Source organism: Phodopus roborovskii, unplaced genomic scaffold (assembly GCF_943737965.1).
Source record: "Phodopus roborovskii unplaced genomic scaffold, PHOROB, whole genome shotgun sequence".
NCBI lineage: Eukaryota > Metazoa > Chordata > Mammalia > Rodentia > Cricetidae > Phodopus > Phodopus roborovskii.
The window spans coordinates 33997941-34020232 of record NW_026126480.1 but is presented as its reverse complement, the minus strand read 5'-3'; the positions used below and the strand labels follow the sequence as shown (position 1 = coordinate 34020232).

The window sequence follows — 22292 nt, the reverse complement described above, 5'->3', positions numbered from 1 at the left end:
GTTCTCTATGGGCTGAGCCCTCACATAGCAGTCATTAATCAGGAGTATGCCCTACGGACTTCCTGCAGGGCAGTCTGACAGACATTTTCTCAACCGAGATTCCTCTTCCCATGACTAGCTTGTGTCAAGGTGACAACAGAACAAACAAAAAACCCAACAAGAGTAGAGCTGCTGTCCCTGCTGTTGGGACTCTGAAGTCCTGTTCTGCCCCTCATCGCTTTACCTTATATTGTCAGCCACCCAAACACGTCCCGCCATCCCTCTTTGTTGCCCTTTCCTATCTTGTCACCCTGTTATACTTAGCTTGGTTCCATTTTATCCTATTTTGGTCTTGCCGATCCCTCCTCCATGGTGTGTTCAACACCAGGACAAGAAGCTCACATAGCTGAGTACCATGTCTCCAGTGCCTGGCCCAGGACCATGGTGTGTGGTGTGGAGCAGATCCAGTGTGCTGTGTGAATGATGGGCTGGTGGATCTTCACGCTTGCTCTTTTCTTGGCTGTGAGGGGCCTATTGGTGCTGTTTCCAAGCCAGCTTGAGAGCCCTCCCTCATTTCCCAGTGAGAAGGCAGGCCTGCAGGCAGGTTCCAGCAACCTTCCATCTTCCCTGCTTCCCACCTGGTGATGGCACCTGCTCAGCCTTGGCCCAGGATAGTATTGAATCTACCGGTTGGTTGTCATAGGGTGTACTGTAAGGGCCAGGCCACTGTGTGAAGGTGGAGTCAATACAGCTGATGCACATCTAGTGAGGAGTGCCAGTGCCTGAGCCCCAGGGGAGGTGTGGCTCTTCATTAGGCTACAAGACCTGGAATACTGGCTTTTCCTACTCTATGCCTTAGTACTCTGTACAGCACAGCTGTTGCAGTAATTGGTCAGGTGAGATTACTGTTACTAGTGCCAGACAGGATGACAACCTCTAAGGCCTCTGGTTGCTTACTCCCTGGGGGCAGCCTCAGCCTGCTGTACATCCTCCCTGCCAAAGCTAGCTGTCTAAAAAGGCATACTTTGATGGTCTAGACTCTCAGACCCTGTGTGGCCAAGCTCACATTCTTTGGCCTGGTCACCTTATGATATGGGGTGTGATGAACTAGGCCTGTCAATCATTAGGCCACAAGGATTGCCCCAGGCCTAGCCACCAGCATCCTTACTGGTGATCCTTGGTTTGAACAGAAAGGACCAGCAATTGACATTGGGGTCAGGATGTGGGGAGGGAGATGAAGTCAGAGCTTCCCCCCTTCTTCCACTTCCAGAAGAGCAAAAACAGTGAAATCAAGTGGAGACCAGAGCAGTGGAGGAGGGGAAGTAGGGAACAGTGGCCTTGAGTCTAGACCTGTTTTGAGCCACCCAAGAGTGCTGTAGGAACCCACATGTTTTACCTAAACTAGTTCAGAATTTTTTTGTTTGTTTTTTTGAGACAGGGTTGCTCTGTGTAGCCCTGGCTATCCTGGAACTCCCTCTGTAGACCAGGCTGGCCTCGAACTCACAGAGATCTGCCTGCCTCTGCCTCCTCTGAGTTACGGGATTAAAGGCCTGTACCACCATACCTGGCCAGGATGGGTTTTATCACCAACAAGCTAGGCTAGTCTAGCCCATCCAGAGCTGGGCCTGCACATTCTAAACACCTTCAGTTATCTGCCATCCTCCCAAGGCTCCAGAGTCTCCACCCACTGTGCAGGCCCTTTGACCTTAACCAGCTCCTGTCTGTCCACCCTTTCATTGTCCTGCTCTGGTCTCTGTTTCTCTGGGCCAGCATCCTTTATGTGACATATGTGGCTCCTTTCAGTACTTGCCACTAAAGAGTCCATGGATGGACAGGGGTGTCTCTCTTCTAGGGCCCATACTCGCTACCCTCCCTTCCCAATGCCTCTTTGGTCGGCACGGGAATTGGGTTGGAGAAACAGTTTTTTTACATTCAGAAAATATTTTTATTTATGTTATGGAAAAAAATTTAAGTTACAAAGAAAAGAAATGAAGCATCTATAATATAGATGGCCTAGGAATACACAGCAGCTCATGCCCCACATGAGTCTTACAGAGAGTGGCTGGGGGAGCAGGACTGTTGGAATCTAGCAGCATCCAGGGCCTCTGCTTCCTCTAGGCTCACTGCCTCTGGGTGAGGTGTCTGCCCGGTAGGTCCTTTGCATTCTGGCCCTGGCTATGACCACCAGAAGCTGACTGAGAAGCTCAGGTCCAAGGAGCGCACGTAATGCCAATACTTAGCAGGTATAAAGAGGGTCTCTCCTGGGGACAGGACGCAGGACAGGAATGGGGCCTCAGAGAACTTGGGGAACTTGTCTAGGTCAGGGTTCTCCACATCAACCTGCAAAAAGCAAGAATGTCATCTGCTGGTCTCTAGAGACAGCAGGCTCCATGTCTCTGATCCCCCGTATGCCCACCTGGCTGGTGTTATGAAGAAGGTGCGTCTCGTGAGGGTACACTGCCTCAGACTCTTGTGGGGAATACAGCCGGATATACTTCCTTCCTAACACCTGGGAGAGAAGAGACCCATCAGCTTCAGGACAGCAAGGCTGTCCCACTGACTATAGGCTTGTGGGCCTGTTTCTTCCAGGCCTTTCTGGTGGTTTGTGTCCTGGTGCCCTGTCCCACATGCTCTGACATTCTGAGAGTGCTCACCTCAGGTGCCTTATAGTTCTGCATGTAGCTAAGCTCAAGCACTGAGTGTGGACCTGGCTTAATTTCAGGTTTCCTCTTCACCTCAGTTGTGAGGAAATTGAAGCAAAGAGGCAAAATGTTGCCAAGTTTACTAAGGTGACAGCTGGTGGGCATGCCAGGCGGTGGGCTCCTGGGCCCTGGCTCTTAGCTGCTACTGAGCTGCTTTGCAGGGCTGGCCCAATGCTCTGCAGGAATGCTCTCATTAAGTCTTTTTAGCACCTCAGTTTGTGACAAGTTCTCACAGCAGAGGGTGTGTACTGCTTCCCTTGGGACAACCTTTGGCTGAGTCTCTGGGAACATCTAGCCATGGCTGACAGACCTGTTCCCTTGGCCCTATCCATAGGTGCAAGCTAGCAGTGAGAGTGAGGGTGGCTGGCAGGTGATAGAGGGCATGGGGCTCCCAGAATGTGCTAGGCCCTCCTCCCGAGAGCTTTCCTATCTGGCCCCAGAGAAATCCACTTGGGTGTAGCCTTGACCTTGGAGAAGCCCTACCCCAGAACTATTTTTTATGTTTCTGTCCTGTCTACATCCCTTTTACTAACACCCCCCCCCCCACTCCAATACTAGGTCTCATGTAGCTCAGATTGACCTTGAACTGGTTAGGTGGCTGATGATGGCCTTGAACCTCCCAAGTGCTGGAATTATGGGTATTTACCACAACAAACTCCTTACTCAGCCCCTGTCTGGCAGCAACTCCTACCTGTACCAGGAAGTTCTGCTGGGGGTCATGATGCAGTGGGGAGATGGTTCCTTGGGGACCAAACCAGGCATTGATAGTGATTTCTTCCTCTTCCCCATCACCCAGGCAACAGTAATCAGGGATGCTGATGTCCTGCTTCAACTCTGGGATCTGAGGGTAGTGGCAGAAAGCAGAAGCCAGGGCTAGGTATGCCAGCCAGGACCCAGCTGATGTCTGACTACCTTACCTGACAGAGCCAAATACACTCCCTGATTCATTGATTTGTTTTTGAGACAGTTCTGTATCTCCCTCATCCTCTTCCCTCAGCCTCCCAAGTACAGGTATCGCAGGTATGTGCCATCCTACCCAGCTTAGGTTCATATCCTAATGAATAAAATTTTAAGATATAAATAAAAGATAAGAATTATAATCTTGCTTTATATTTGTTTTTATCACATAGATTTTTTTTTTCTTTTTAGAAACCTGGTATTGCTTCTTTATCCCACCTCCCCCACAAAAGCATCCTGCCATTTACTAAAAATAATGTTGTTTTTTTTTTTTTTTTTTTTTTTTTTTTTTTTTTTTTTGAAATAGGCTCATTTTAAAGCCCTGGCTGGTCTGGAACTCACAATGTAGATTAGAATGTCCTCAAACTCACAGAACTCCACCTGCTTTTCCTGGCATTAAAGGCATGAGTTACCACACCAGTCAAGTGTTAAAAAGTATATATAATAAAACCACAGGTGTGGTGCTTGTTTGTGCACAGCTGTAATTCCAGCATTTGGAAGGCTGAGGCAGAAGCATGACAAGTTGGAGGTTAGCATGTGTGACATAGTAAAACTTTGTTTCAAAAACAAAAAACAATCCCCAAAAGTCAAGTGCACTGGATATTTATCAGATCTCTGGAGGGGATGATTTTCAAAAAATTACTACCTGTGAAGAAATCACAACTGGTGTATTTTAAATGAATTACTACAAAGACTAGCAAGGTAAGAGTTAGTAAACAGTGTTCAGAGGCCAGAAAAGGGGGCTTTAGAACCAAGAACATTTCCCAGCCACTAGGGGACCAAGGCAGGCACTCAGAAGCCTATCAGTGGTGAGGGAGGGTTTAGGTCTTAGCAAGTGAACAGAATTGACTCTGCAGCACTCAACATTTCCCACTAATGACATTAGCAAAAGCTGAAGATGGCCTGATGCAATGGGTTATGACAGGCTGCTGAACCTTGCGCCTGACAGTGACCTGGTAACCAGTACAAACCTTCTAGAGCACCATGGGCTGAGCCACTGGAAGGGGGCATGCACTGGGTTCCTTTGTGGTAAGTGACTTCTCACAGAGGCTGTGGAGTAGCAGTGAGTACCCTACCACCAGGTGGCATTGGGAAATGCCTCTATGATGCCCCTTTGCTTCTGCCCCTACTTCCCTCCGCAGCCTCCTACACTGTCTTTCAACAGTTTACATTCTCATCTCCCTGGAGGGGACATCTGTAATGGTGGTATGGATTTTTCTTGGCTTCTGGCTTTCACAACCCAGGTCTGTGCTACCATGAACTTGTTCCCTGGCAGGATAAGCCTGGGCAAAGAAACCCCTAATGAGACATGTCTGAGAGGTGCACAATGTGGTGATACACAAAGCTTTGGGGACAGCTTCTGCCAGGGAATAATGCCACTGTCAGGTTCAGTGTGAGCTGTGGCCTTGGCATGAAGAAGCTACTTTTTGGGAAGCCTCTACCCCTAGTGGGCCCTTTGCAACTCTTTGCCCAAGGGTGCAGGCTTAGCCCTTAGCACCAGGCAGCATGATGCCGCAGGTCTTGTGGGCACATTTCAACCTTGAAATGAATGGGAACAGATGAAACTCAAGAGCCTTTCGGAGAGCAAGTCTTCCTTGACATTCTTTCATTGACCTTACTACAGCCTCTTGCAGGTCAGAAAGCCCAAGGCCATTTCCAACCCAGCTGGGAAGCCAGAATGTTCTAGCAGAGAGGTTGTACCAGCTACTTCACTATCTCCTGTGGCCAGTGTAAGAATTGCTGCCTGATAGCCTGGGCATTGGAGGACCTAGTGTTGCAGGGAGTCCTTGAAGAGTCTCACAGTCTCCAACATGGCTAGAACCCCAGGTTCCTAGCATACCACATTAGTGCAAAGCACCAGGCCTTGCCACAGCATGCTGAACATAACTCTGGTTGGTTCCTGATGATGTCATCAGGATTTCTGAAGAGTGATTGGTTGGCTGGATCTCATCAAAATTACTGGCCAAGGATTCAGAAATCCTCAGAGGATATATACTCTGCAAATGTGACTGTTGGCAAGCCCAAGGCAGTGGTCAGAGGCTTCTAAGACTTGTCAATAGCTTAAGCTTCCTGTAGACACAGAGGTCCTAGAAAAACAGCCTGTGCCCTGTCCCCAGAATGCCTGGCTGCTCAAACTCCTCTTTGAGGTTGTCTGAGCAGCAGAGAAAAACTGGGGAGCTGAGGGCCAGAGCTAAACAGCAAGATCTGGCTGAAGCAGCCGCACACAGTTCTGACTCACCTTAAAGGGCAGCTTTGCCTTACAGCCTTGGGTTTAGAGTTAGACACCTCTGAGTATGTGTGGGAGGGTGTTTCCAGAGAGCTTTAATTAAGTTGGAAGGATCCACCTTGAATGTGGGTAGTGCTATGCTATAGGCTGAATCACCACACTGAATAAAAAGGATAACCAGATAGCTTGGAAGGATTCCCTACGCAGCTCAGGCTGGCCTTGAACTTAAGAACCTCTTGTTGCACCCTAAATGGAAGGGAAGCCTCGCTGCTGGTGCAAACAGAATCTGTTTTCCCACAGTGATGGCCATACATGAAGATGATGTGGGAGCTTCAGGCAGGAGAGGAAAACCCACTGGCTTCTGGTTTCTGTGTGCTCTGTTAAAGTTAAATTATGGCTGAAAACTAAGAAGTGATTTAGTCACGAGGGCTGTGCCTCATGGACAGATGGATGCTGAGACCGATGCTGTTACTGTGTGTATCACAGGTACAGGATTGCTATAAAACCAAGTAGGTCCCACCCTGCCTATTCTCTTGTCACATGCCATCCTTTGTTAAGCCATTGATATGCTAGATAGCACTCATCAACTGTGGTCCTTTGACCTTCCCAGACTCCAGAACTAGATAAACTATTGTTACAACTTATCCTGCCTATACTATTTGTTACACAGCACTTAGACAAGTGTATATCCTGATTTTCTTACTTTACCCCCAATCAGGCAGCTCTCTGCCCTCTCTCCATAGGTCTGTGGAGGTACATCTGCTGTGGCCAGGCACTGGCTAACCCTGATCCTGCTTTCTAGAGGAACCTGAGCTGCCAGTGCTGGGTGGCAGGGGGCTACTTCAGGAGGGGTGGACCTATTGATCTACTCTTAAGGGTCTGATCCCTGCAGAAACATGCACTGTCTATCACAGTGCTCAGGATCTCCAGGGAGCCTCCTTGCTCATCAGGGGCCTCCCAGGACTCCACCATGTCCAGATTAAATCCAGAGTCCTGGTCTGGCCTTCAGGACCTCTACCCCCTGGCTCTCTGGCTCTGGTGAATGACCTACTGGCTGGTGGCCTCTGTACTCAGCATGCTTTGGTGCTGGGGTGCTTCTCAATGGGAATATCCTACCTGTTCCCACTCCAGCTCAGCCAAGTTCCACCTTCAGTCATTGGCAGCTCAACCTGGGGATTCAAACCTGGCCCAGACTCAGCACATAATTTCTCAAGCCTGGCACTTCAACTTGCCTCAGTGCTCTGCCGCCCATGCTAATGAGGGAGACCCCTCACACCAGAAGATAGTCATGTATGCTCCCTGGGAGAGGAGCAGGTGAGGGATGCAGGACAGGAACATGGTCTCAGACTTACCTGGTCGAATAGCTGGTGCTGAGCGAGGTACCCAATGTCCTTTGCCTAAACCAGAGGAGGAAAGCAGAGGTGACCATCGGTTAGTTTGTGTTGGGTACCTCTTGGTGGCTCTATTGCTTAGTTGGTTGCTAAGCCCTTGCCCTGGCTCCACCCACCACTGTCCAGAGTGGTCCCCTTCCCCAACCTAGGACCTAATGTGATCAATGGCCTCCAAGGGAGGAGACTTAGGGCCTGGGGTGCAGCTCTGCCTTGTCTGAATGAGCTGCCAGCCTCTGCAGCTTCTCCCTTGAGTAAATAATGTAGGTGTGGTGCATAGCCCAGGGCTGCTGCTTTTCATCAGAAGTTGTTTTAAAAATCATGGTGGGGTGTACATAACATAAATTTTGCCTTTAAGTTCAGTCACACTGTCCATCTGTTAAATATTAACTCCCATATACCTTGCTCAGGATGTATTTGTGGATGAACTCATTGACGGTCATGAGGGTCTGGGACCAGTCTTCATCTGTGTACCTTGAACCCACTTCCACAGGGACAGTGCGGCAGCCAGCAATCTCCTGGATGTACTGTAGACTACAAGAGTAGGCATTGACACCGTCACCACAGCTGTCAGCCTGCATCACTGCTGCTCACCCTGTCATCCAGGAATGGGTTTCTTTGGTTCTCTCATCCTCACAAAACCTCAGGGGGTGGAGAGTGCTGTTGCCTTCACTCTCCCGACATAGGTCCCACCAAAGAGAGGTGACGACACTTGCCCAAGACCACACAGTGGATGTGGCTTTGCATGTGGATCTAGATAGTTATCTACACCATGCCCAACACTCAAGGTTCAACCTCAGTCACACACACTGTAAGCTGACCACCTCTGCTAACTCTTCATTTACCCTGTCAACGAGCTGAGACATCTCGGGACAAACTGAAGGTGGTATGGGTGCCTGAGTGTGAAGTGCTAGCTCTGAACTCTGAGCCCGGGATGGGTGGGGTGGGGATCCTTTCATGAGTAAGCCTTCCTGAGTCCTCGATCCTCATCTGCCTCATTTGGAGCATGGCTGCTATGCTGTGGCTTCTACAGGATTTTTCTTTACTTCATTCTTAGGGGCCACTTCGCACACTCACAACAGGCCGACTCAACTCAACCTACTCCCCTGAGCTACAGTTGTCTTGCAGAGTGCCCGTGGTACCGCTTATACACCCACTGTGGATGCTGTAATCAGGATTCTCCAGTCCTTATAGAACAGCAGTGTGTGAAGGAACTAAGCTCCCCAGTGTCTGAAGTCATCTCATGACTACTTAGGCTACCCACTGCAATTCCAAGGCCATAGAAAGAGCTGTTCCACTGGGGAGCTAGGGAATAACAAGAGAAAACAAGGGTGTGCCCAGGCAGCCCACATGCTCACTCACAGCCCCCACTGTGTTTCTGATTTATAGTGATGACAAGAACAGTGAACAGGGAAGGAGGCAAATGTACCCCCTCAGCTGCAGCCTCATACCTCTCTCAGGCAGCAGATCTTAGGTATCCAGACAGTCTGAATCCCAGGAGGAGCCATCTCTTGGGTGATTCCAGCTCTGAGAAGGAGGGCCTGTGGGACTTCCGAGATCTGGCACTAACACCTAACATTGCTGAGCCTGCTATTCAGGCATTCTTAAGGGTTTGCTCAGGGTAAACACATGTCAGTGAGCAGCTTAGACCTTGCAGAACTCAGGATACCTCACATTTTTAGTTAATTTTGAAAACTTCATTATTCCATGTGCTGGGAGGCATGCATGCCACTGTGTCATGTGTGGAAGAAAGTCTGAAGACAACTTTGTGGTTCTCTCCTTCTACCTGTGTATGTCCCAGGGCTTGAATTCAGGCCACTAGGCTTTTGCAGCCATCTTATCAGCCCCACAATATCCTACTTTAAATTAAAGTCTTCATTAATCCTCTGCAATCAATCCAGGGGCTTTTGAAGAGTGGTCTGGGGCAGTCACTTATGAGTGGCCAGAAGAGGCCTTGAGGGAGCCCTGGGGACATTTTGATAGGAGGCAGGGCCTCCGTTCCCCACAGTGCCTACTCACCTCCACTTCTTCATGCACGGCCAGTGGTCAGCCACACCTTCCAGGATCACAGGCCTCCCAGGGACTAGAAAGTGCTTCCTGAAGTACTGCAGGGTTGGGCAGCGAAGCCTGGGTACTGCCCGCTCTACCACCACACCGGGCGCTGAGTTAGAGTCACACCTCGCCTTCTGTTTAGAATCCAAACAAAGTAAGAGGGCAGCTGTCTCTGGAACCTGTATCAGCAAGTAGCATTTCTTTTTTGTTTTGATCTGTGAGTGTTTGTGTGTGCACATGTGTGTGGCAGAGGGCAACCTCAGCTGTTGCTCTTTCTCACGCACTGTCTGTCTACCTTACTGAGATGGGGTTTTCAGTGGCCTGGGGCTCACTGATTCAGCTAGGCTGGCTGGCTTGCAAGCCCTTGGGATCCAGCTGTCTCTACCTCCCCAGCTCTGGAAGGACAAGAACATGCCATCATGCCAAGTTTTTATGTGGCCCTAGGGATCAGACTCTAGTGTTCCTACATGTGTGGTAAGCTCTTGACTGAACTATCTCCCCAGTCCCATGTTTTGTTTTATTTTTGAGACAGGGTCTCAAAATGTAGCCCTGGCAGTCTTCACACCCACAGACATTACATTACCTGCCTCTGCCTCCCAAGTGCATGGGGTAAAGGTGTTCACTATTACTCTGAGCTGTTTTGTGTTTTTTGAGACAGTTTCACTAGGAAGCCCAGAATTCCCTTGCCTCAAATCCCAGAGTGCCTACCACACTCAGTAGTAGACAAAATTTCCATACTATTTGTTTTCACCAGCTCAAGATCCCTTTTTTCTTTGCATCTCATAATCTTGGAGCACTGCTGGCAACAGTAGTCTTGATGAGGAAGTAGCTCTGCTTTGCATCTAAGCACTATCCTAGGAGTTTCCACACTGCCACCCAGTGGCTGCACCATACTTTCCTTAGCCATTTCCCTCAGGTAAGCTGAGTGGTCACTTACCACTCCTGGGCCTCCATTTCCTCATCTGTAAACTGATGATGACAATAGCATCCACATGCGGTACCCAGGACCACTAGCGAGGCTGAACTGGCCCTGCTTCCTTTGTACTGTTGCCGCATCCAGCATAGGCCTTGCTTGTAACAGTCCCTCACAGAAGCCTCCTCTGTCCTCTAGCAACAGAAGAGGAACACTTTGAGCAGGAGTCCCCCACAATATCTCCTTGGGACACCCTTGGTGGGAAGATGGGAGTGTGTGCCCTAGGCCAAAGGGGACACATTTGTCTTGAATTGTAGACTGTCATGGGCCCACAAATGACACTGTGCATCATGGCTGCTGGCAGTCCCTGAGGCTGCTTCTCAATTTGTAACTTATCGTTATTATTATTTATTCACTTGATGTTTGTTTTTCTCACTGTAGATCTGGCTAGCCTCAAACTCTCCATCCTGTGCCTCTGCCTCCCAGATTCTCAGATTATGGATGTGCGCTTAGCTTCTCTTCATTTGGTAAACAGAGGCCAGTGGTTGGCTGTCCAGGCTTTAGCTTTTCCCTACTGACCCCTCCAACTCTTGAGGTGAAAGGTTCAACCATACCCCAGTTCCTGGCTTGTGGATGGATCTCTTTTCCACTGTGGTCACACTCATATGCTAATGACATCCATCACATCTTTTTATACATAAATCACACCCAACAGGACATTCTAAGACTGCAGGAAAGCACTGAGAAATACGTGAGAAACAGTACCGAATTCCATGGCTAGTATCCAACACAGCCCTGGCCTTTCCTCTTTGGGGCTCAGGACCATGTGACAATCTATGGAAGAGGACACTGAGGCCCAGAGTAGATAGTTTCTGGCTCATCCAGAAGAAACTGGGTGAAGTCTGGGTGTAAGCTGTGCTCCAGGTTTGGAAGGAACTCTGGGACACTTAAATACCAGGCCAACCTCCATGACGACTGGAGGGACAGAACACAGTGGCCTCCTGAACCTCAGTCTTCTGGCTGAAGTATCTTGCCCAGACTAGGTGGTAAGAAGGCATGTTGGATTTCCTTCAGAGCTGCCTGGAAGTGATCTGCAGAAGGCTGGCTTTGCCTAGTTCTGGTGAGCTGCCTCTCATAGATTAATGAAGCTGCCACCTCCCCCTCTTAAAAGGCCCTGCCTTTGCAGACTTAGGGTCTAGCTGCTCACTCCCCAAATCAACACAATGCTTTTTTTCAGCAGAGAGGCTGCCTGTGTGAGGCTGTACCCAGGGAGAGGAGTAGATTCTTCTAGAAGATGGGTTGGACTGCTGGTAATGACTTACTACCCATACCTTGGTGGCAGGCTGATCCTGGTGGGGGCCACAGGCAAGCTGCTTTCCTGGGAGTAGGTGTGACTGGAGGACTGTGACGAGTTTGAGAAGGATGTCTCCAAGTATTGCTGCCCCCATCAATAGGCCCATGTCACACACCCGCAGTGCTTCAGCCACTGTAGTGGCCTTCTGTGGTGCCTGGCACAGGCACAGGGCCTTCAGCAGGCAGCCGAAGGAGTATACACGGCGCCATTCCTTGTCCACATCTTGCCAGGGCCCAGTGTTGAGCTTCTCCCAGGAGAAGTCCAGGATGGCCTCGCTGGCCTGCAGGCACTCCTGCCAGTGTCCTGCATAGAATAGCCCCACAGCCTGCTGTAGCAGCATAGTCATGCTCCTGTCCACCTTCTCACTGAGCTCCAAGTTCAGCTCTTCCTCTGTATCAGGCAGGAGTACCCTGAGGTCCTTCCAGAGGGTGTTGGACCCCACCAGGGGCTCTGTAGGACCCCTAGGATCCTCTGACATGATCAGCACCTGAGAGGAAGAAGACAGGAATCAGAGACCACACCCAACCCCTGAAGCTCATAACAGTGCTTTTCAACAGGGCCTTTGCTGCTGGCTGCTCCACTGGTACAGGGCCATCTTTTGGGGTCTCTGCTCTATTTTCAGGGACCTGAACAATGCCTGGCATTTGTCACAAAGTACATCCACGGGCATGTTAGTGTGGTGTGCCTCTCCAAGGCTGGGCTGTGGCACATCCCATCTTGGTTTCCCTAGAGCCTAAGATAAGTCTCAGTATGGTGCAGAAGGAAGTGCTCCGTTTAAGTGTCCCCAAAGGCCTGTGTGTTGACGTTGAAGTGGTCCCCAGACTGTCATGGTACTGGGAATGGTGTAGCCTTTTAAGAGTCATGGTGACATGCCTGTGAACACAATAAGACACTAGCCTTGTTTCTCTGTCATCATAACGTGAACAGGCATCCTCTGCCTCATAGTCCCACACTGATGGATGGAGTTGCCACAGGACCAAAGCAACAGGGCCACGCAGCCCTGAACTGAGACCTCTAAAATCATGAGCCAATATAAATTTTCTTTTTAAGTTATCTCGGATATTTGTTACAGAAAAGGAAAGCTAACAAACATAGAAACCTAAGCAGAAAGAAAATGCTCAGCACTGGAGTGTGGTGGCTTAGCCTGAGTGTCATATGGGCATGACAACTATCACTAACAGGACCTGCAGCTCACAGACAACCATTGCTATCTGTGCTGCTCTATGTTCTCCGCACTGTCCTAACAGCTGTGTCATCTGCTGTGGGTTAGATGTGATTTATCCCGAAACTTTCATGGGCTTGGAGTCTGGTCCTCAGCAGGGGACATTTGTGAGATGGGGCCCAGATGGAGGTGATTAGATCAAGGACATCACTGTTGTAAGGGATCAATACCCATCTTACAAGAGTGGGCTAGTTCCTACAAGGGTGGTTGTTATCACCCTTGATAGGAGATGCCATTATGTATATATGTTTCTCATACTGGTTAATGAATAAAACACTGTTGGCCGATAGGAAAGGAAGATAGGAGGGACTAGGAGACAAAGAGGAAAGAGGAAGTAGTAAGGAGGAGTCAAGATGGAGAGACTGGAGAGAACGGAACCGCCAGACAGTCTGCTACAACAACCTTAGATAGAGCAGGGCATCCTCTGCCTCCCATGATGTTGAGTGAGGAAGACCAGCATGTTTTTGGCAGAGAATGTAGATGGGCAAATATGAAACATTAAGCTTGTTGTCCACACAGTCACAGTTCCCACTACTTTGCCTTTCACAAACCAGAATAAACAAACAGGGGTGGCTCTGTTCCAATAAAGCTTTATTTATAAAAAAGTATAGGGTACCAAATGTAGTCTGGCAACTCCTGTTTTTTTTTTTTTTTTTTTTTTTTTTGTGTACTAGAGTTTTACCTGTGGGTTTCATTCCTGGCATGGGGCAAAAGAAAAGAATGAAAAGATGCCCTCCTCTTTTGAGACAGGATCTCTCTGTGTAGTCCTGGCTGCCGTTGAACTATGTAGACCAGGCTGGCCGCATCTCTGAACTCAAAAGATCCACCTGCCTGTGCCTCAGAAGTGCTGGGATTAAAGGCCTGTGCTACTGCCAACAAGCAGAAAAGATACCATTATCTTCTTGACTCAGTCAGACAAGCTTTCCATGTAATTTACTGAGACAGAAGCACGTGCTATAGGAACATGTGCAGTAACTGATGTCTGGTCATACACACCTCCTACAGGTACCCTAGAAGGTGGAAGTGGAGTGCTCTCAGACTCCAGGGAATAAAAATCCCAGGTAGCAGGAAGCTACCACATGGAAAAGAGAATTGTGGGAAGGCTCCTGAGCCTGGATGATCCACGTGGGAATGACCTGAGCAAAAGATAAGCACACTTAGCTGGTTAGTAGACTGCTCATGGTACTTCTTACAAGTTAGTCTGCGCTGATGGACAGGTAACAGCTCCTACAGATGTTCATATCCTACCTTTGAATGGTGATTATGACACCTAATAGGGCAAAAGGGACTCTGCAGGTGTAACTGAAAATGGGACCTGAGGTGGGAGATTATCCTGGATTATCTGGATGGACTCATGTGTTACAGTAAAAGGATTGCTTTGGGCTCAAGTCAGAGTTGAAAGGAGTGTGACTTCAAAAGAATGGTCAAAGAAAGGTGAAGTGGCTGGCTCTGGTGACTAGTGAATAGGCTACAAGCTGAGAAGAATTCAGAGAAACTTCCAGAAGCTGAGAAAAATCAAAGAAATTGATTCTTTCCTGGGGCTTTTAGAAAGGAAGGCAGCCCTGCTGAGCCCTTGATTTCAGCCCTGCAAGACTGGTCAGATCCCAGCCCACAGATCCGCAAGCCTGCTGTTTACATCCAGTGCTTATGGCAGCTTACTTAGCAGCAAGAGAAAAATAAACCAACGGTACTGGGAAGTGACAGACGAATGAGCTTGGATCTGGCTCCCTTAGTGACTCTCTACTGACCAATCAGCTAGTATGTGTTGGATCATAACACCATGTTGGAAACGCCACAGGCAAAGAGATGAAGTGAGCCTATAACTAACAGACAGCAAGGAGCAGGAGGTTCCATGTCCAGTAGCTGCCCACACCCATATGGAATTCTGACAACAGAACCTGGGGTTTGGGGGGTGTGGGGAAGGCATAGATCCCTGTCCAGTTGAGCCCAGATGCAAAACCTTCCTTATTTCACGTCCTTCTGTAGGCTTCCCATAGAAGGTGTGGCCCAGATCAGATCTGGATTAAAGGTATGTCTTCCCATCTCAAAGATCCAGATTACAAGTAGATCTTCCCACTTCAAATTAAGCAGAAATCTTTCACACATGTACCCTCCATTTTTGGGTTTTTGTTACTTCCAGATGTAGTCAAGTTGACAACCAAGAACAGCCCTCACACTGGGGAAAATAAAATGTTGGCCTCAGATGGTGTCTTAGAGTTTTTATTGCTGTGAAGAGACCCCATTTAGTTGGTGCCCTGGCCTGAGGGGTCAGTGATGGGGACCCTGAGGGAGGGAATGAGAATGAGGGGACAAGAGACTCGAGAGATGGAGACAAGACAGTGTTCCGATCAAGTCTCGTTTAATGAATACAGTCACAGGGTTTAAGTAGTGGAGAAATGAGGGAATGGGCCAAAGGGAGGATGTGATGGAGGCAGAGTGTCCTTCCAAGCAGGATGCAGGTGTTCTGTTATAAGATAAGTTGCTGTACGATAAACCTGCCTCTGGGACTCTTTTTGGGTCAGGCTGCACCGTATGCTTAACAGGAAAATAGTCATAGGGGAATGGGAAATTACCAGTGTGTTAGTATCTAAGAGAGTAGTAGGAAAGATGGCTGTTAAGATACTAACTTTGCTCTGGGTTTCTCCACAGGTTGGGGATGGCTTACTGTTTCAGAGGCTGAGTGCATTGTCATCATGTGGGAAGTACAGTGGTGAGAAGGCACACATGGTGCTGGAGAGATAGCTGACCATCGTGGTGGTTTGAATAAGACTGGCCCCCATAGCCTCATGTATTTGAATGCTTAAGGAGTGCAATTAGGAGGTATGGCCTTATTGGGATCAGCAGGCAGCAGGAAGCCCTGGGTCTGGCTGTGGCATTTGAAACCCCAAAGCCCATACTCAGTGACACACTTCCTCCAACAAGACCACACCTACTTCAACAAGGTTATACCTCCTAATGCCACTCCCTAAGCATTCAACTACATGAGCTTATGAGGGCCAAGCTTATTCAAACCATCACAGCTTGTTTAGCTAATGGCAAGAACTTCTTTCAAAGGCCCAGTCACTTGGGGTTGGTTGAATTAATTCCAGATGTAGTTGAGCTGATAACCAAGAACAGTCATCACAGCCCAGTAGGAATGTTGGCAGAGACAGCCTGTCTTCCAAGATAATCTGTCTTGCTTAAAGAGAGAATTCCAGGAAATAGGGACTTCAGACCCATATGTAGTCCCTACAGTTGCCAACAATTTCCTCACCCCTAAGCCCAGCACCCTGCCCCTATAAAGGGTTCCATCAGCTTTTTTTCTTAGAAGCACCCCTTTTCCCACATAAGAGTGTGGGTCCTTCACTGCCTGAAATAAATATTCCCATCTATTGATGTCAGATGCTGGGCTCTCTCTGCCTTGTGTGTCTTGATGCTGCCTCAGATAACTAACACTTATACACTGCTACTTCCAATGGCCTTGAAGATAAGGGCCTCATGTTGCAGACGACATGAAAGAGCACTCTATAGAGGGTCTCACATTGGCTATAGTAAACCATCCTTTCTCAGCCACAGGAGCTAGCCTTAGTAATTAAAAGTAATTTAAATGACACCTATTTATCTGTGTGTATGTGCATACACACGTGTGATGGTGACCTTGTATCATGGTGTATGTGTGGAGGTCAGAGGATAGCTTCAGGACTGGTTTTCTCCCTCCATCATGTGGGTCCTGGGAGTTAAGCTCAAGCTGTCAATCCTGGCAGCAAGTGTGTTCCCTCACTGAGCCCCACCTTAGTAATGTTTTAACATAACTTCCAGATGTGGGGGTTTCAGTTAGGTTGTAAGTTTCAGTACTATAGTGGCTGTCAGGGTGACTTGGTGACTACCTGAAGTGGCTTCTGACAGGTCTACTGATTGACATTAAATACAAGTTGCCCACAGGGCCTTATGTCCCCAGTGTGAGGAAATTCCACAGTGAGTGGTCTCATGGCTGCCTCCACAGCCTTTCTCAGAACCTACCTGGCCCTTTAAACAGCCTCCACCATTGTATTATGCAACAGACATCCATCCAAAATGACTTAATGACTCATTTTAAAAGCAGGCATTATAGATTTCTTGTATTCTAAGTGACTAGAACTTTTGGGAGAGGATGAGACAGAACCTGCGGGTGGTGTGGCCTTTTTGAGTCGGGAAGTGAACCGTAGCTGTGTGTGTTGCAGTTGTTTGTGATTATCTCAGGTTTTTATCCTTAATATCTGCCCCCGTGTTTTTATTTTATAATTAAAGAAATCACAGTAATTCAATACAGAGTAAAGCCCCTTGTGAGGGACAGACAGTCACACAACACAGACACAGATAGTTACACACAAGATAGACACATAGAACACACAGACACAGGGCCAAACAGATCCACAAAACAGCCTTCAGACAGCTAAACCTCACAGCTAAAGTTAATAATACACCTTGAAGTCACTCAAGACAAGACTGCCATGTTACTGTGTACTCAAACTGTTTGTTTAACCTGCCTTTAAGAGAACGATGTATCAATCAATGTTACTCGTGTTGGGTTTCCAATAATTAACTTTTACAACATAAGCTAATGCATCGCTGTAATCTTAAGTAATGTATTCTTTCATGCCTCAGGACCGGACAATGCAATTGAGTTATTTGCTAAAAGCAGCAATTACAGAAGTTGAAAACAAATTTCTAAAATCTACCAAAAAAGGTGAAAGCAACATTTATGGATATTAGCTGATAAACAATGATGGTCATTGTTTGGGTAAGTTGGAGCCAGTCAGTGACTTAACAGTGTAAAACTCTGTTAAAAGATGCCCCTAAAGTATCCCAATTCCTTCTCTATGAGATGTTTTTGGTGCTGTTTAATGTTATAGCAATTCTGTCTATTTGTGGTCTGGTGTCCAATGGAATAGAGCATTTGGTTTAAGAAGCAGGGTTCACATTCAGCTGTTTGGAATGGAACATGGAGTTCCCTGAAGGCCTCAAGGAGAGGAAGAAAGACCCTCAGAAAAGGATGAGGTGGAGTCTAGGTGTGGCTGTGTGTGTTGCTGTCATTTGCAATTATCTCAGTTTTTATCTTCAGTATTTGTCCCCAAGTTTTAATAATAACAGAAATCACATTAGTTCAATGCAGAGTGAGACCTCTTGTGAGGGACAGTCATACAACACAGACACAGACAATTACACACAAAATAGACAGACACACTTAAACACATAGACACAGGGCCAAAAATATTCACAAGATAGCCTTCGGGCAGGCACAGATTCAGACTCATGCAACAGACAAGACAGATGACAGAATACACAAGGGGCATGGTGTTGAGAATTCAAATCTGGACTCGATCTTGGCTAAATGACTCAAAGGGAAAATACTTTTCTTTCCTTAACATGCCATTAATGCATTATTGGTGACTCTAGTCACTAATAGGTATACTACATACCCCAGGTGAAGCCACATTTGGCCTTGGTTTTATGGCCAATTTCCCAAACTTTTTTTACAAGAGCTCCAGGATTCAGCAATTGTTCATAGTGGGGCTCCTAAGCTCTATGACTATCTCCAGAGGTGCTGGCCTTGTGTGGGCCAGAAGCAACAGCCTTCACGTGGCCAGCAGCCTGACCATGCCTCCCAGTGTATGTTCTCTAGATTGCCTTTCTATATAGCCCCAAACCCAGGCTTTAAGTCCACAATCTAGTGTTTGTTCAAACCCTGATAGGTGGGACCAGCCTGAGTGACCTTGTGATCTGGAAGTATGGACTAGCTTCCTATAACCTCTCACTGAATTGCCTCTTAGAAAAGGCTGTATTAACCAAATGGCCCTCCACAGGAGGGAATCAACCACATGGTGTATAAACCAGGTTTTCACATAGCACCTAAACTTTAAGTCTTTAAATTAACTATCAAGAGTACCATTATAAAAGTTTATTGAGTTGGATAGCCTTTCAATAGTCAGGTATAGGAGGACTACCAATGGAATTTGCCATCTAAACTAGGATGCTATAAATTTAAGTGCCTAGACAAAATCTGGGATTATTCCTGATAAAAATGACAGCTTTAATTACCGAAGCACAGGCCACATTTACTAGTCTCAGTGGCCTCATATGCTCACATTACAAGTCTCTTCCCAAAATACAACAGGAATAGGCCTTTAAAATGTCTTGCTGGCCGTACGAGGCTTTTTGCTTTGCTTTTGAATGTGGGAGAGGCTCTCAATGTACAGTCTGATGAACATGTGTCCTTGCTTGCAAAGTGGCCTTCAAGGTGCTCCAAGCCCACTTGTCAGGACAAGGCACCGCTTTCGGGTAAAGGTCGGTTGCAGGCTGCACAAAACAACTTTTCTCTGTTGCCCTAATTCTAAAAGGTATTTTAAAGAAAGGCTTGTTAGTGCACAAAACTACCCTTTTTGAGTAAGGATGCAGGATCTAACCTGAGTGGTTCTTTGTAAGGGAACCAACCTAGCAGGAGCTAAGGCTTCCTGCTGCTCACACTAAAGACAAAGGAACCACATATAGGCCTGATGCTCTTTTTTTTTAGGGCACCTTACAAAAATTGGTCTTGGTTGCAGTGAGAGCACAGGCCAGGCGGGTTGCTGGAGGCCTTAGTGTGAACAAACGTCTAAGAAAGCACGTGCAGCCGTTCTCTCAAAGTACCCGCAAAACCCAGCTGCTCATGCCCTTCTGTGTGTGTGGAGGGCTGGCTAAGTGGCCTAGGCAGAAGACGCCCCGACTCCCAGGAAGTCTGTGGTCGGCCGAGCGAGACTCGGTCAGCTGTCGGGGGCCAGGACGGTTTGGGCGGGCTCCAGGGTGGAGGTTGGAAACCTCCCTTTTTTAGCAGTGGCCAAAGGCACACTTCTCTGAAGGACGGCGCAGGCACGTAGGGTGGGTCCATCTGGCCACTCGGCCGGTCTCCACACTTGAAACATTAACCAAAGCCACACAGTGAAGAAGTGTGTGCGAAGAGAAAAAGCACAACGGAGCAGACTCATGGCAGTACGATGGGCGAAGCAACTTTGCGCATGCGCTTTTGACACCACTAGATGTGCGAGCAGCCAGCTACAACTCGAGCGGCTCCCAAGCTTCCCAAGGCGCCTGCGCGAAGCCGTCCCACAGCTCGACCGCTCTGGGGCTTTAGTGTGGCGCCTGCGCAATTCGTCCTTCACGACCCACGCAGCGTGTCTAAGGAGCCTTAGGTGCCAGAGCTCTGCCGAGCTTCAACTAACCTGTCTGACGCTTGCATGGGCCTGTTTCTTATCGCCGGCGACGACTGATTCCGACAGGGCGAAGATTCCACGGCTGGCCTGGTTCACACGAACTACACCAGGGAGCATCGATCACTCCCGACTCGGCTGATCGCGACGAGAGCCTAGAGGAGCGCCGAGCGATCGATGCCCCAGCCCCGCCCTCTTCAGGTCGAAGCCTGTGGCAGCTTGAGCTCTTTCTGACGATTTCACCTAATCCTTCCAACTCAGATGATTAATTCTATTTTACAGAGTATGAAACTGAGGTGGAACAAAATGGCTACAGAGTTTTGGAAATCACATGTATAATTTGAACCCATAAGTATGGCATTCGGGGCTGGTTTCGGTGAGGCAACCTCGGGTTTCCGTGCAGACACAGGCAGGTGCAGAGTGGTGTGGAAGTCACCACGAATTTTGTGTTTTGAGCATTCTCTCCTGATGAATTTCAGAGTTTCCTGGATTTGTAGCAGCAACCAAAGCTCTGTAAAGATCCGCTAGGCTTGGGTTTAGAGTGTGGCTAGAAAAGCTTAGGGAATTTGTTTACTGCTCAGTTGGTGCCCCACTCCTAACAATCCTGCTAAGTGATGAGGAAGTGGGTGGGAGTTTTTGCTCAAGGCCAGTGCAACGGATCGTTTTCTGGGTGTTGTAGTTGGTGATACAGTCTAGGGGTCTTCACCCCGCTCGTTATCTGTGCCAGTTAAAGAGTTAAAAAGCAGAAAGAAAGAATCTCAAGCTCAAAAGGTAGCAGCAGAGAAGTCTCAAACACAACAGACAGCAGTAAACACAGAGGGAAAACACCCCCTGCAAAGCAGAAGGGGTGGAGCTGAAAGGGCTGGGATTTAAAAAAAAAATCTTTTCCTTCCCTAATTTAGGGTTGGTGGGTTTAAAGAAAGGATGTTTGATTGTTTTGCAACTGTTGTTACATGTCCTGATCTGGCCATAACTTGTTAAGCCAGTGGATCAACAGGGATCCTGCTTGTGGGTGACAAAGCCTACAAGGCCCTTTTTGAAGGGTTTCACTGCATAGCCCTCGATGTCCTGGGATTCACTCTGCAGACCAGATTGGCCTTGAACTAACAGAGACCCACCTGCCTCTGCCTCCTGAGTGCAGGTATTAAAGGCCAGTGCCACCACCGCCTGCTACAAGGCCTTTGTTTTAAGCTTCCAGGCCTTTGTCTGGTCATAAGGGTGCACAAGAAGTTGGCCATCTTGGAAATGCAACTCCTTATTAGTGGCCATGGCTCCTTCCTGATCTGTGTGCCCACCTGGAAGCCTTAACTCCTTCCTGTAGGGAGTGTGTGTAAGACCCACGGAGGGCGTGGACCCTCACGCCCCGACTCAGGAAAGGCGCCCCCCCCCCCATCACTCACAAGAAGTGGTCTTGATGCAAAAGCATGAGGTCTTTTATATTCCAGTGCACTGCATACTCCATGTGGGGTAGAGGACTGGGAACTCTGGGTACAGGGATCAGACAGCTTTTATAGGGTTACAACAAAGCCCGCCCGCGCATCACAAACCAATAATCTCATAGCATCCAGTGCGGACCAACCAATTTGAACTATCTAAGCCAGCTTTAGCCCAGGAAGTCTGCTTTGGCTAGGCCTTCTGGGTAGTGTGATAAGGCTCATTTCTTGTTCTCATTCACTCACAGATGCTGTCGGTAAACCGCCCTGTTGTAAACAGTCAAGAATGACCTTTTGCCTACTCACTGCTAGGGGGCAGACAGAGTCTAGGGAAAATTAGGCTAAATTTTTCCATTCTTACATGTGCACGTCACATGCACGCATGCACACACACCCTTAGAAAACTTTAAAATCATAGTTAGCTGTTGTTCCCAGCTATGGAGGGAAGAAATAAAGAACAAAAAGCTGTCATAATCACTAGGCTCACAGGCTGGTGACTAAACCTGCTTACCTTACATCCACCACGTAGTAAGTGCTGAATTTTACCTGGATACAGTACCCTTGGAAAACAGTGAAGAAACAAATCTTGTCATCCCTTTGCATTGCAGCAAACAACTTACTGCAGGAAAACATCCTTCCCATAGCACATAGGGAAAACTCCAGGATGCACCTTCATTCCCTGTGACAGGCCAGACAGTCCCTCCAAAGCTCTATGCTGGATTTAATAAGTGATTAGCCGAACTACTTGTTTCCACTTATCTACAAAATGCTGGAGAACCAAATTAGAGGTGTTGGTCCCCATATAGCTGCACACAGGGTGACCCAGGGTGCAGTAACTCTGACCTGCTATGACAGCATACCTC

General features: G+C 48.1%; 1 protein-coding gene across 1 annotated transcript; it reads right to left on the bottom strand.

The window, feature by feature from the left end:
* Nucleotides 1–1900: 1900 nt before the first annotated feature.
* On the bottom strand, nucleotides 1901–20214 carry Kdm8 (lysine demethylase 8). The gene is made up of 8 exons (XM_051192901.1): nucleotides 20009–20214; nucleotides 11550–12059; nucleotides 9273–9439; nucleotides 7655–7787; nucleotides 7218–7262; nucleotides 3373–3522; nucleotides 2396–2488; nucleotides 1901–2319 (listed from the first exon to the last, which is right to left on the bottom strand). The coding sequence occupies exons 1-8, from the start codon at nucleotides 20114–20116 to the stop codon at nucleotides 2155–2157; spliced, it is 1371 nt and encodes a 456-aa protein (XP_051048858.1). The 5' UTR covers nucleotides 20117–20214; the 3' UTR covers nucleotides 1901–2154.
* Between the last annotated feature and the right edge of the window lie 2078 nt (nucleotides 20215–22292).

What these genes read in the sequence shown, in the direction of transcription:
- Kdm8 (XM_051192901.1), bottom strand. Translation starts at nt 20,116, where the DNA reads ATGCTCCCTGGTGTAGTTCGTGTGAACCAGGCCAGCCGTGGAATCTTC. An exon ending in AGCACCAGCTATTCGACCAG is followed by an intron (nt 3,523 to 7,217) that starts GTAAGTCTGAGA and finishes CACTACCCTCAG; the next exon opens with ATCCCAGAGTTGAAGCAGGA. An exon ending in TTCTTCATAACACCAGCCAG is followed by an intron (nt 2,320 to 2,395) that starts GTGGGCATACGG and finishes TGCTTTTTGCAG; the next exon opens with GTTGATGTGGAGAACCCTGA.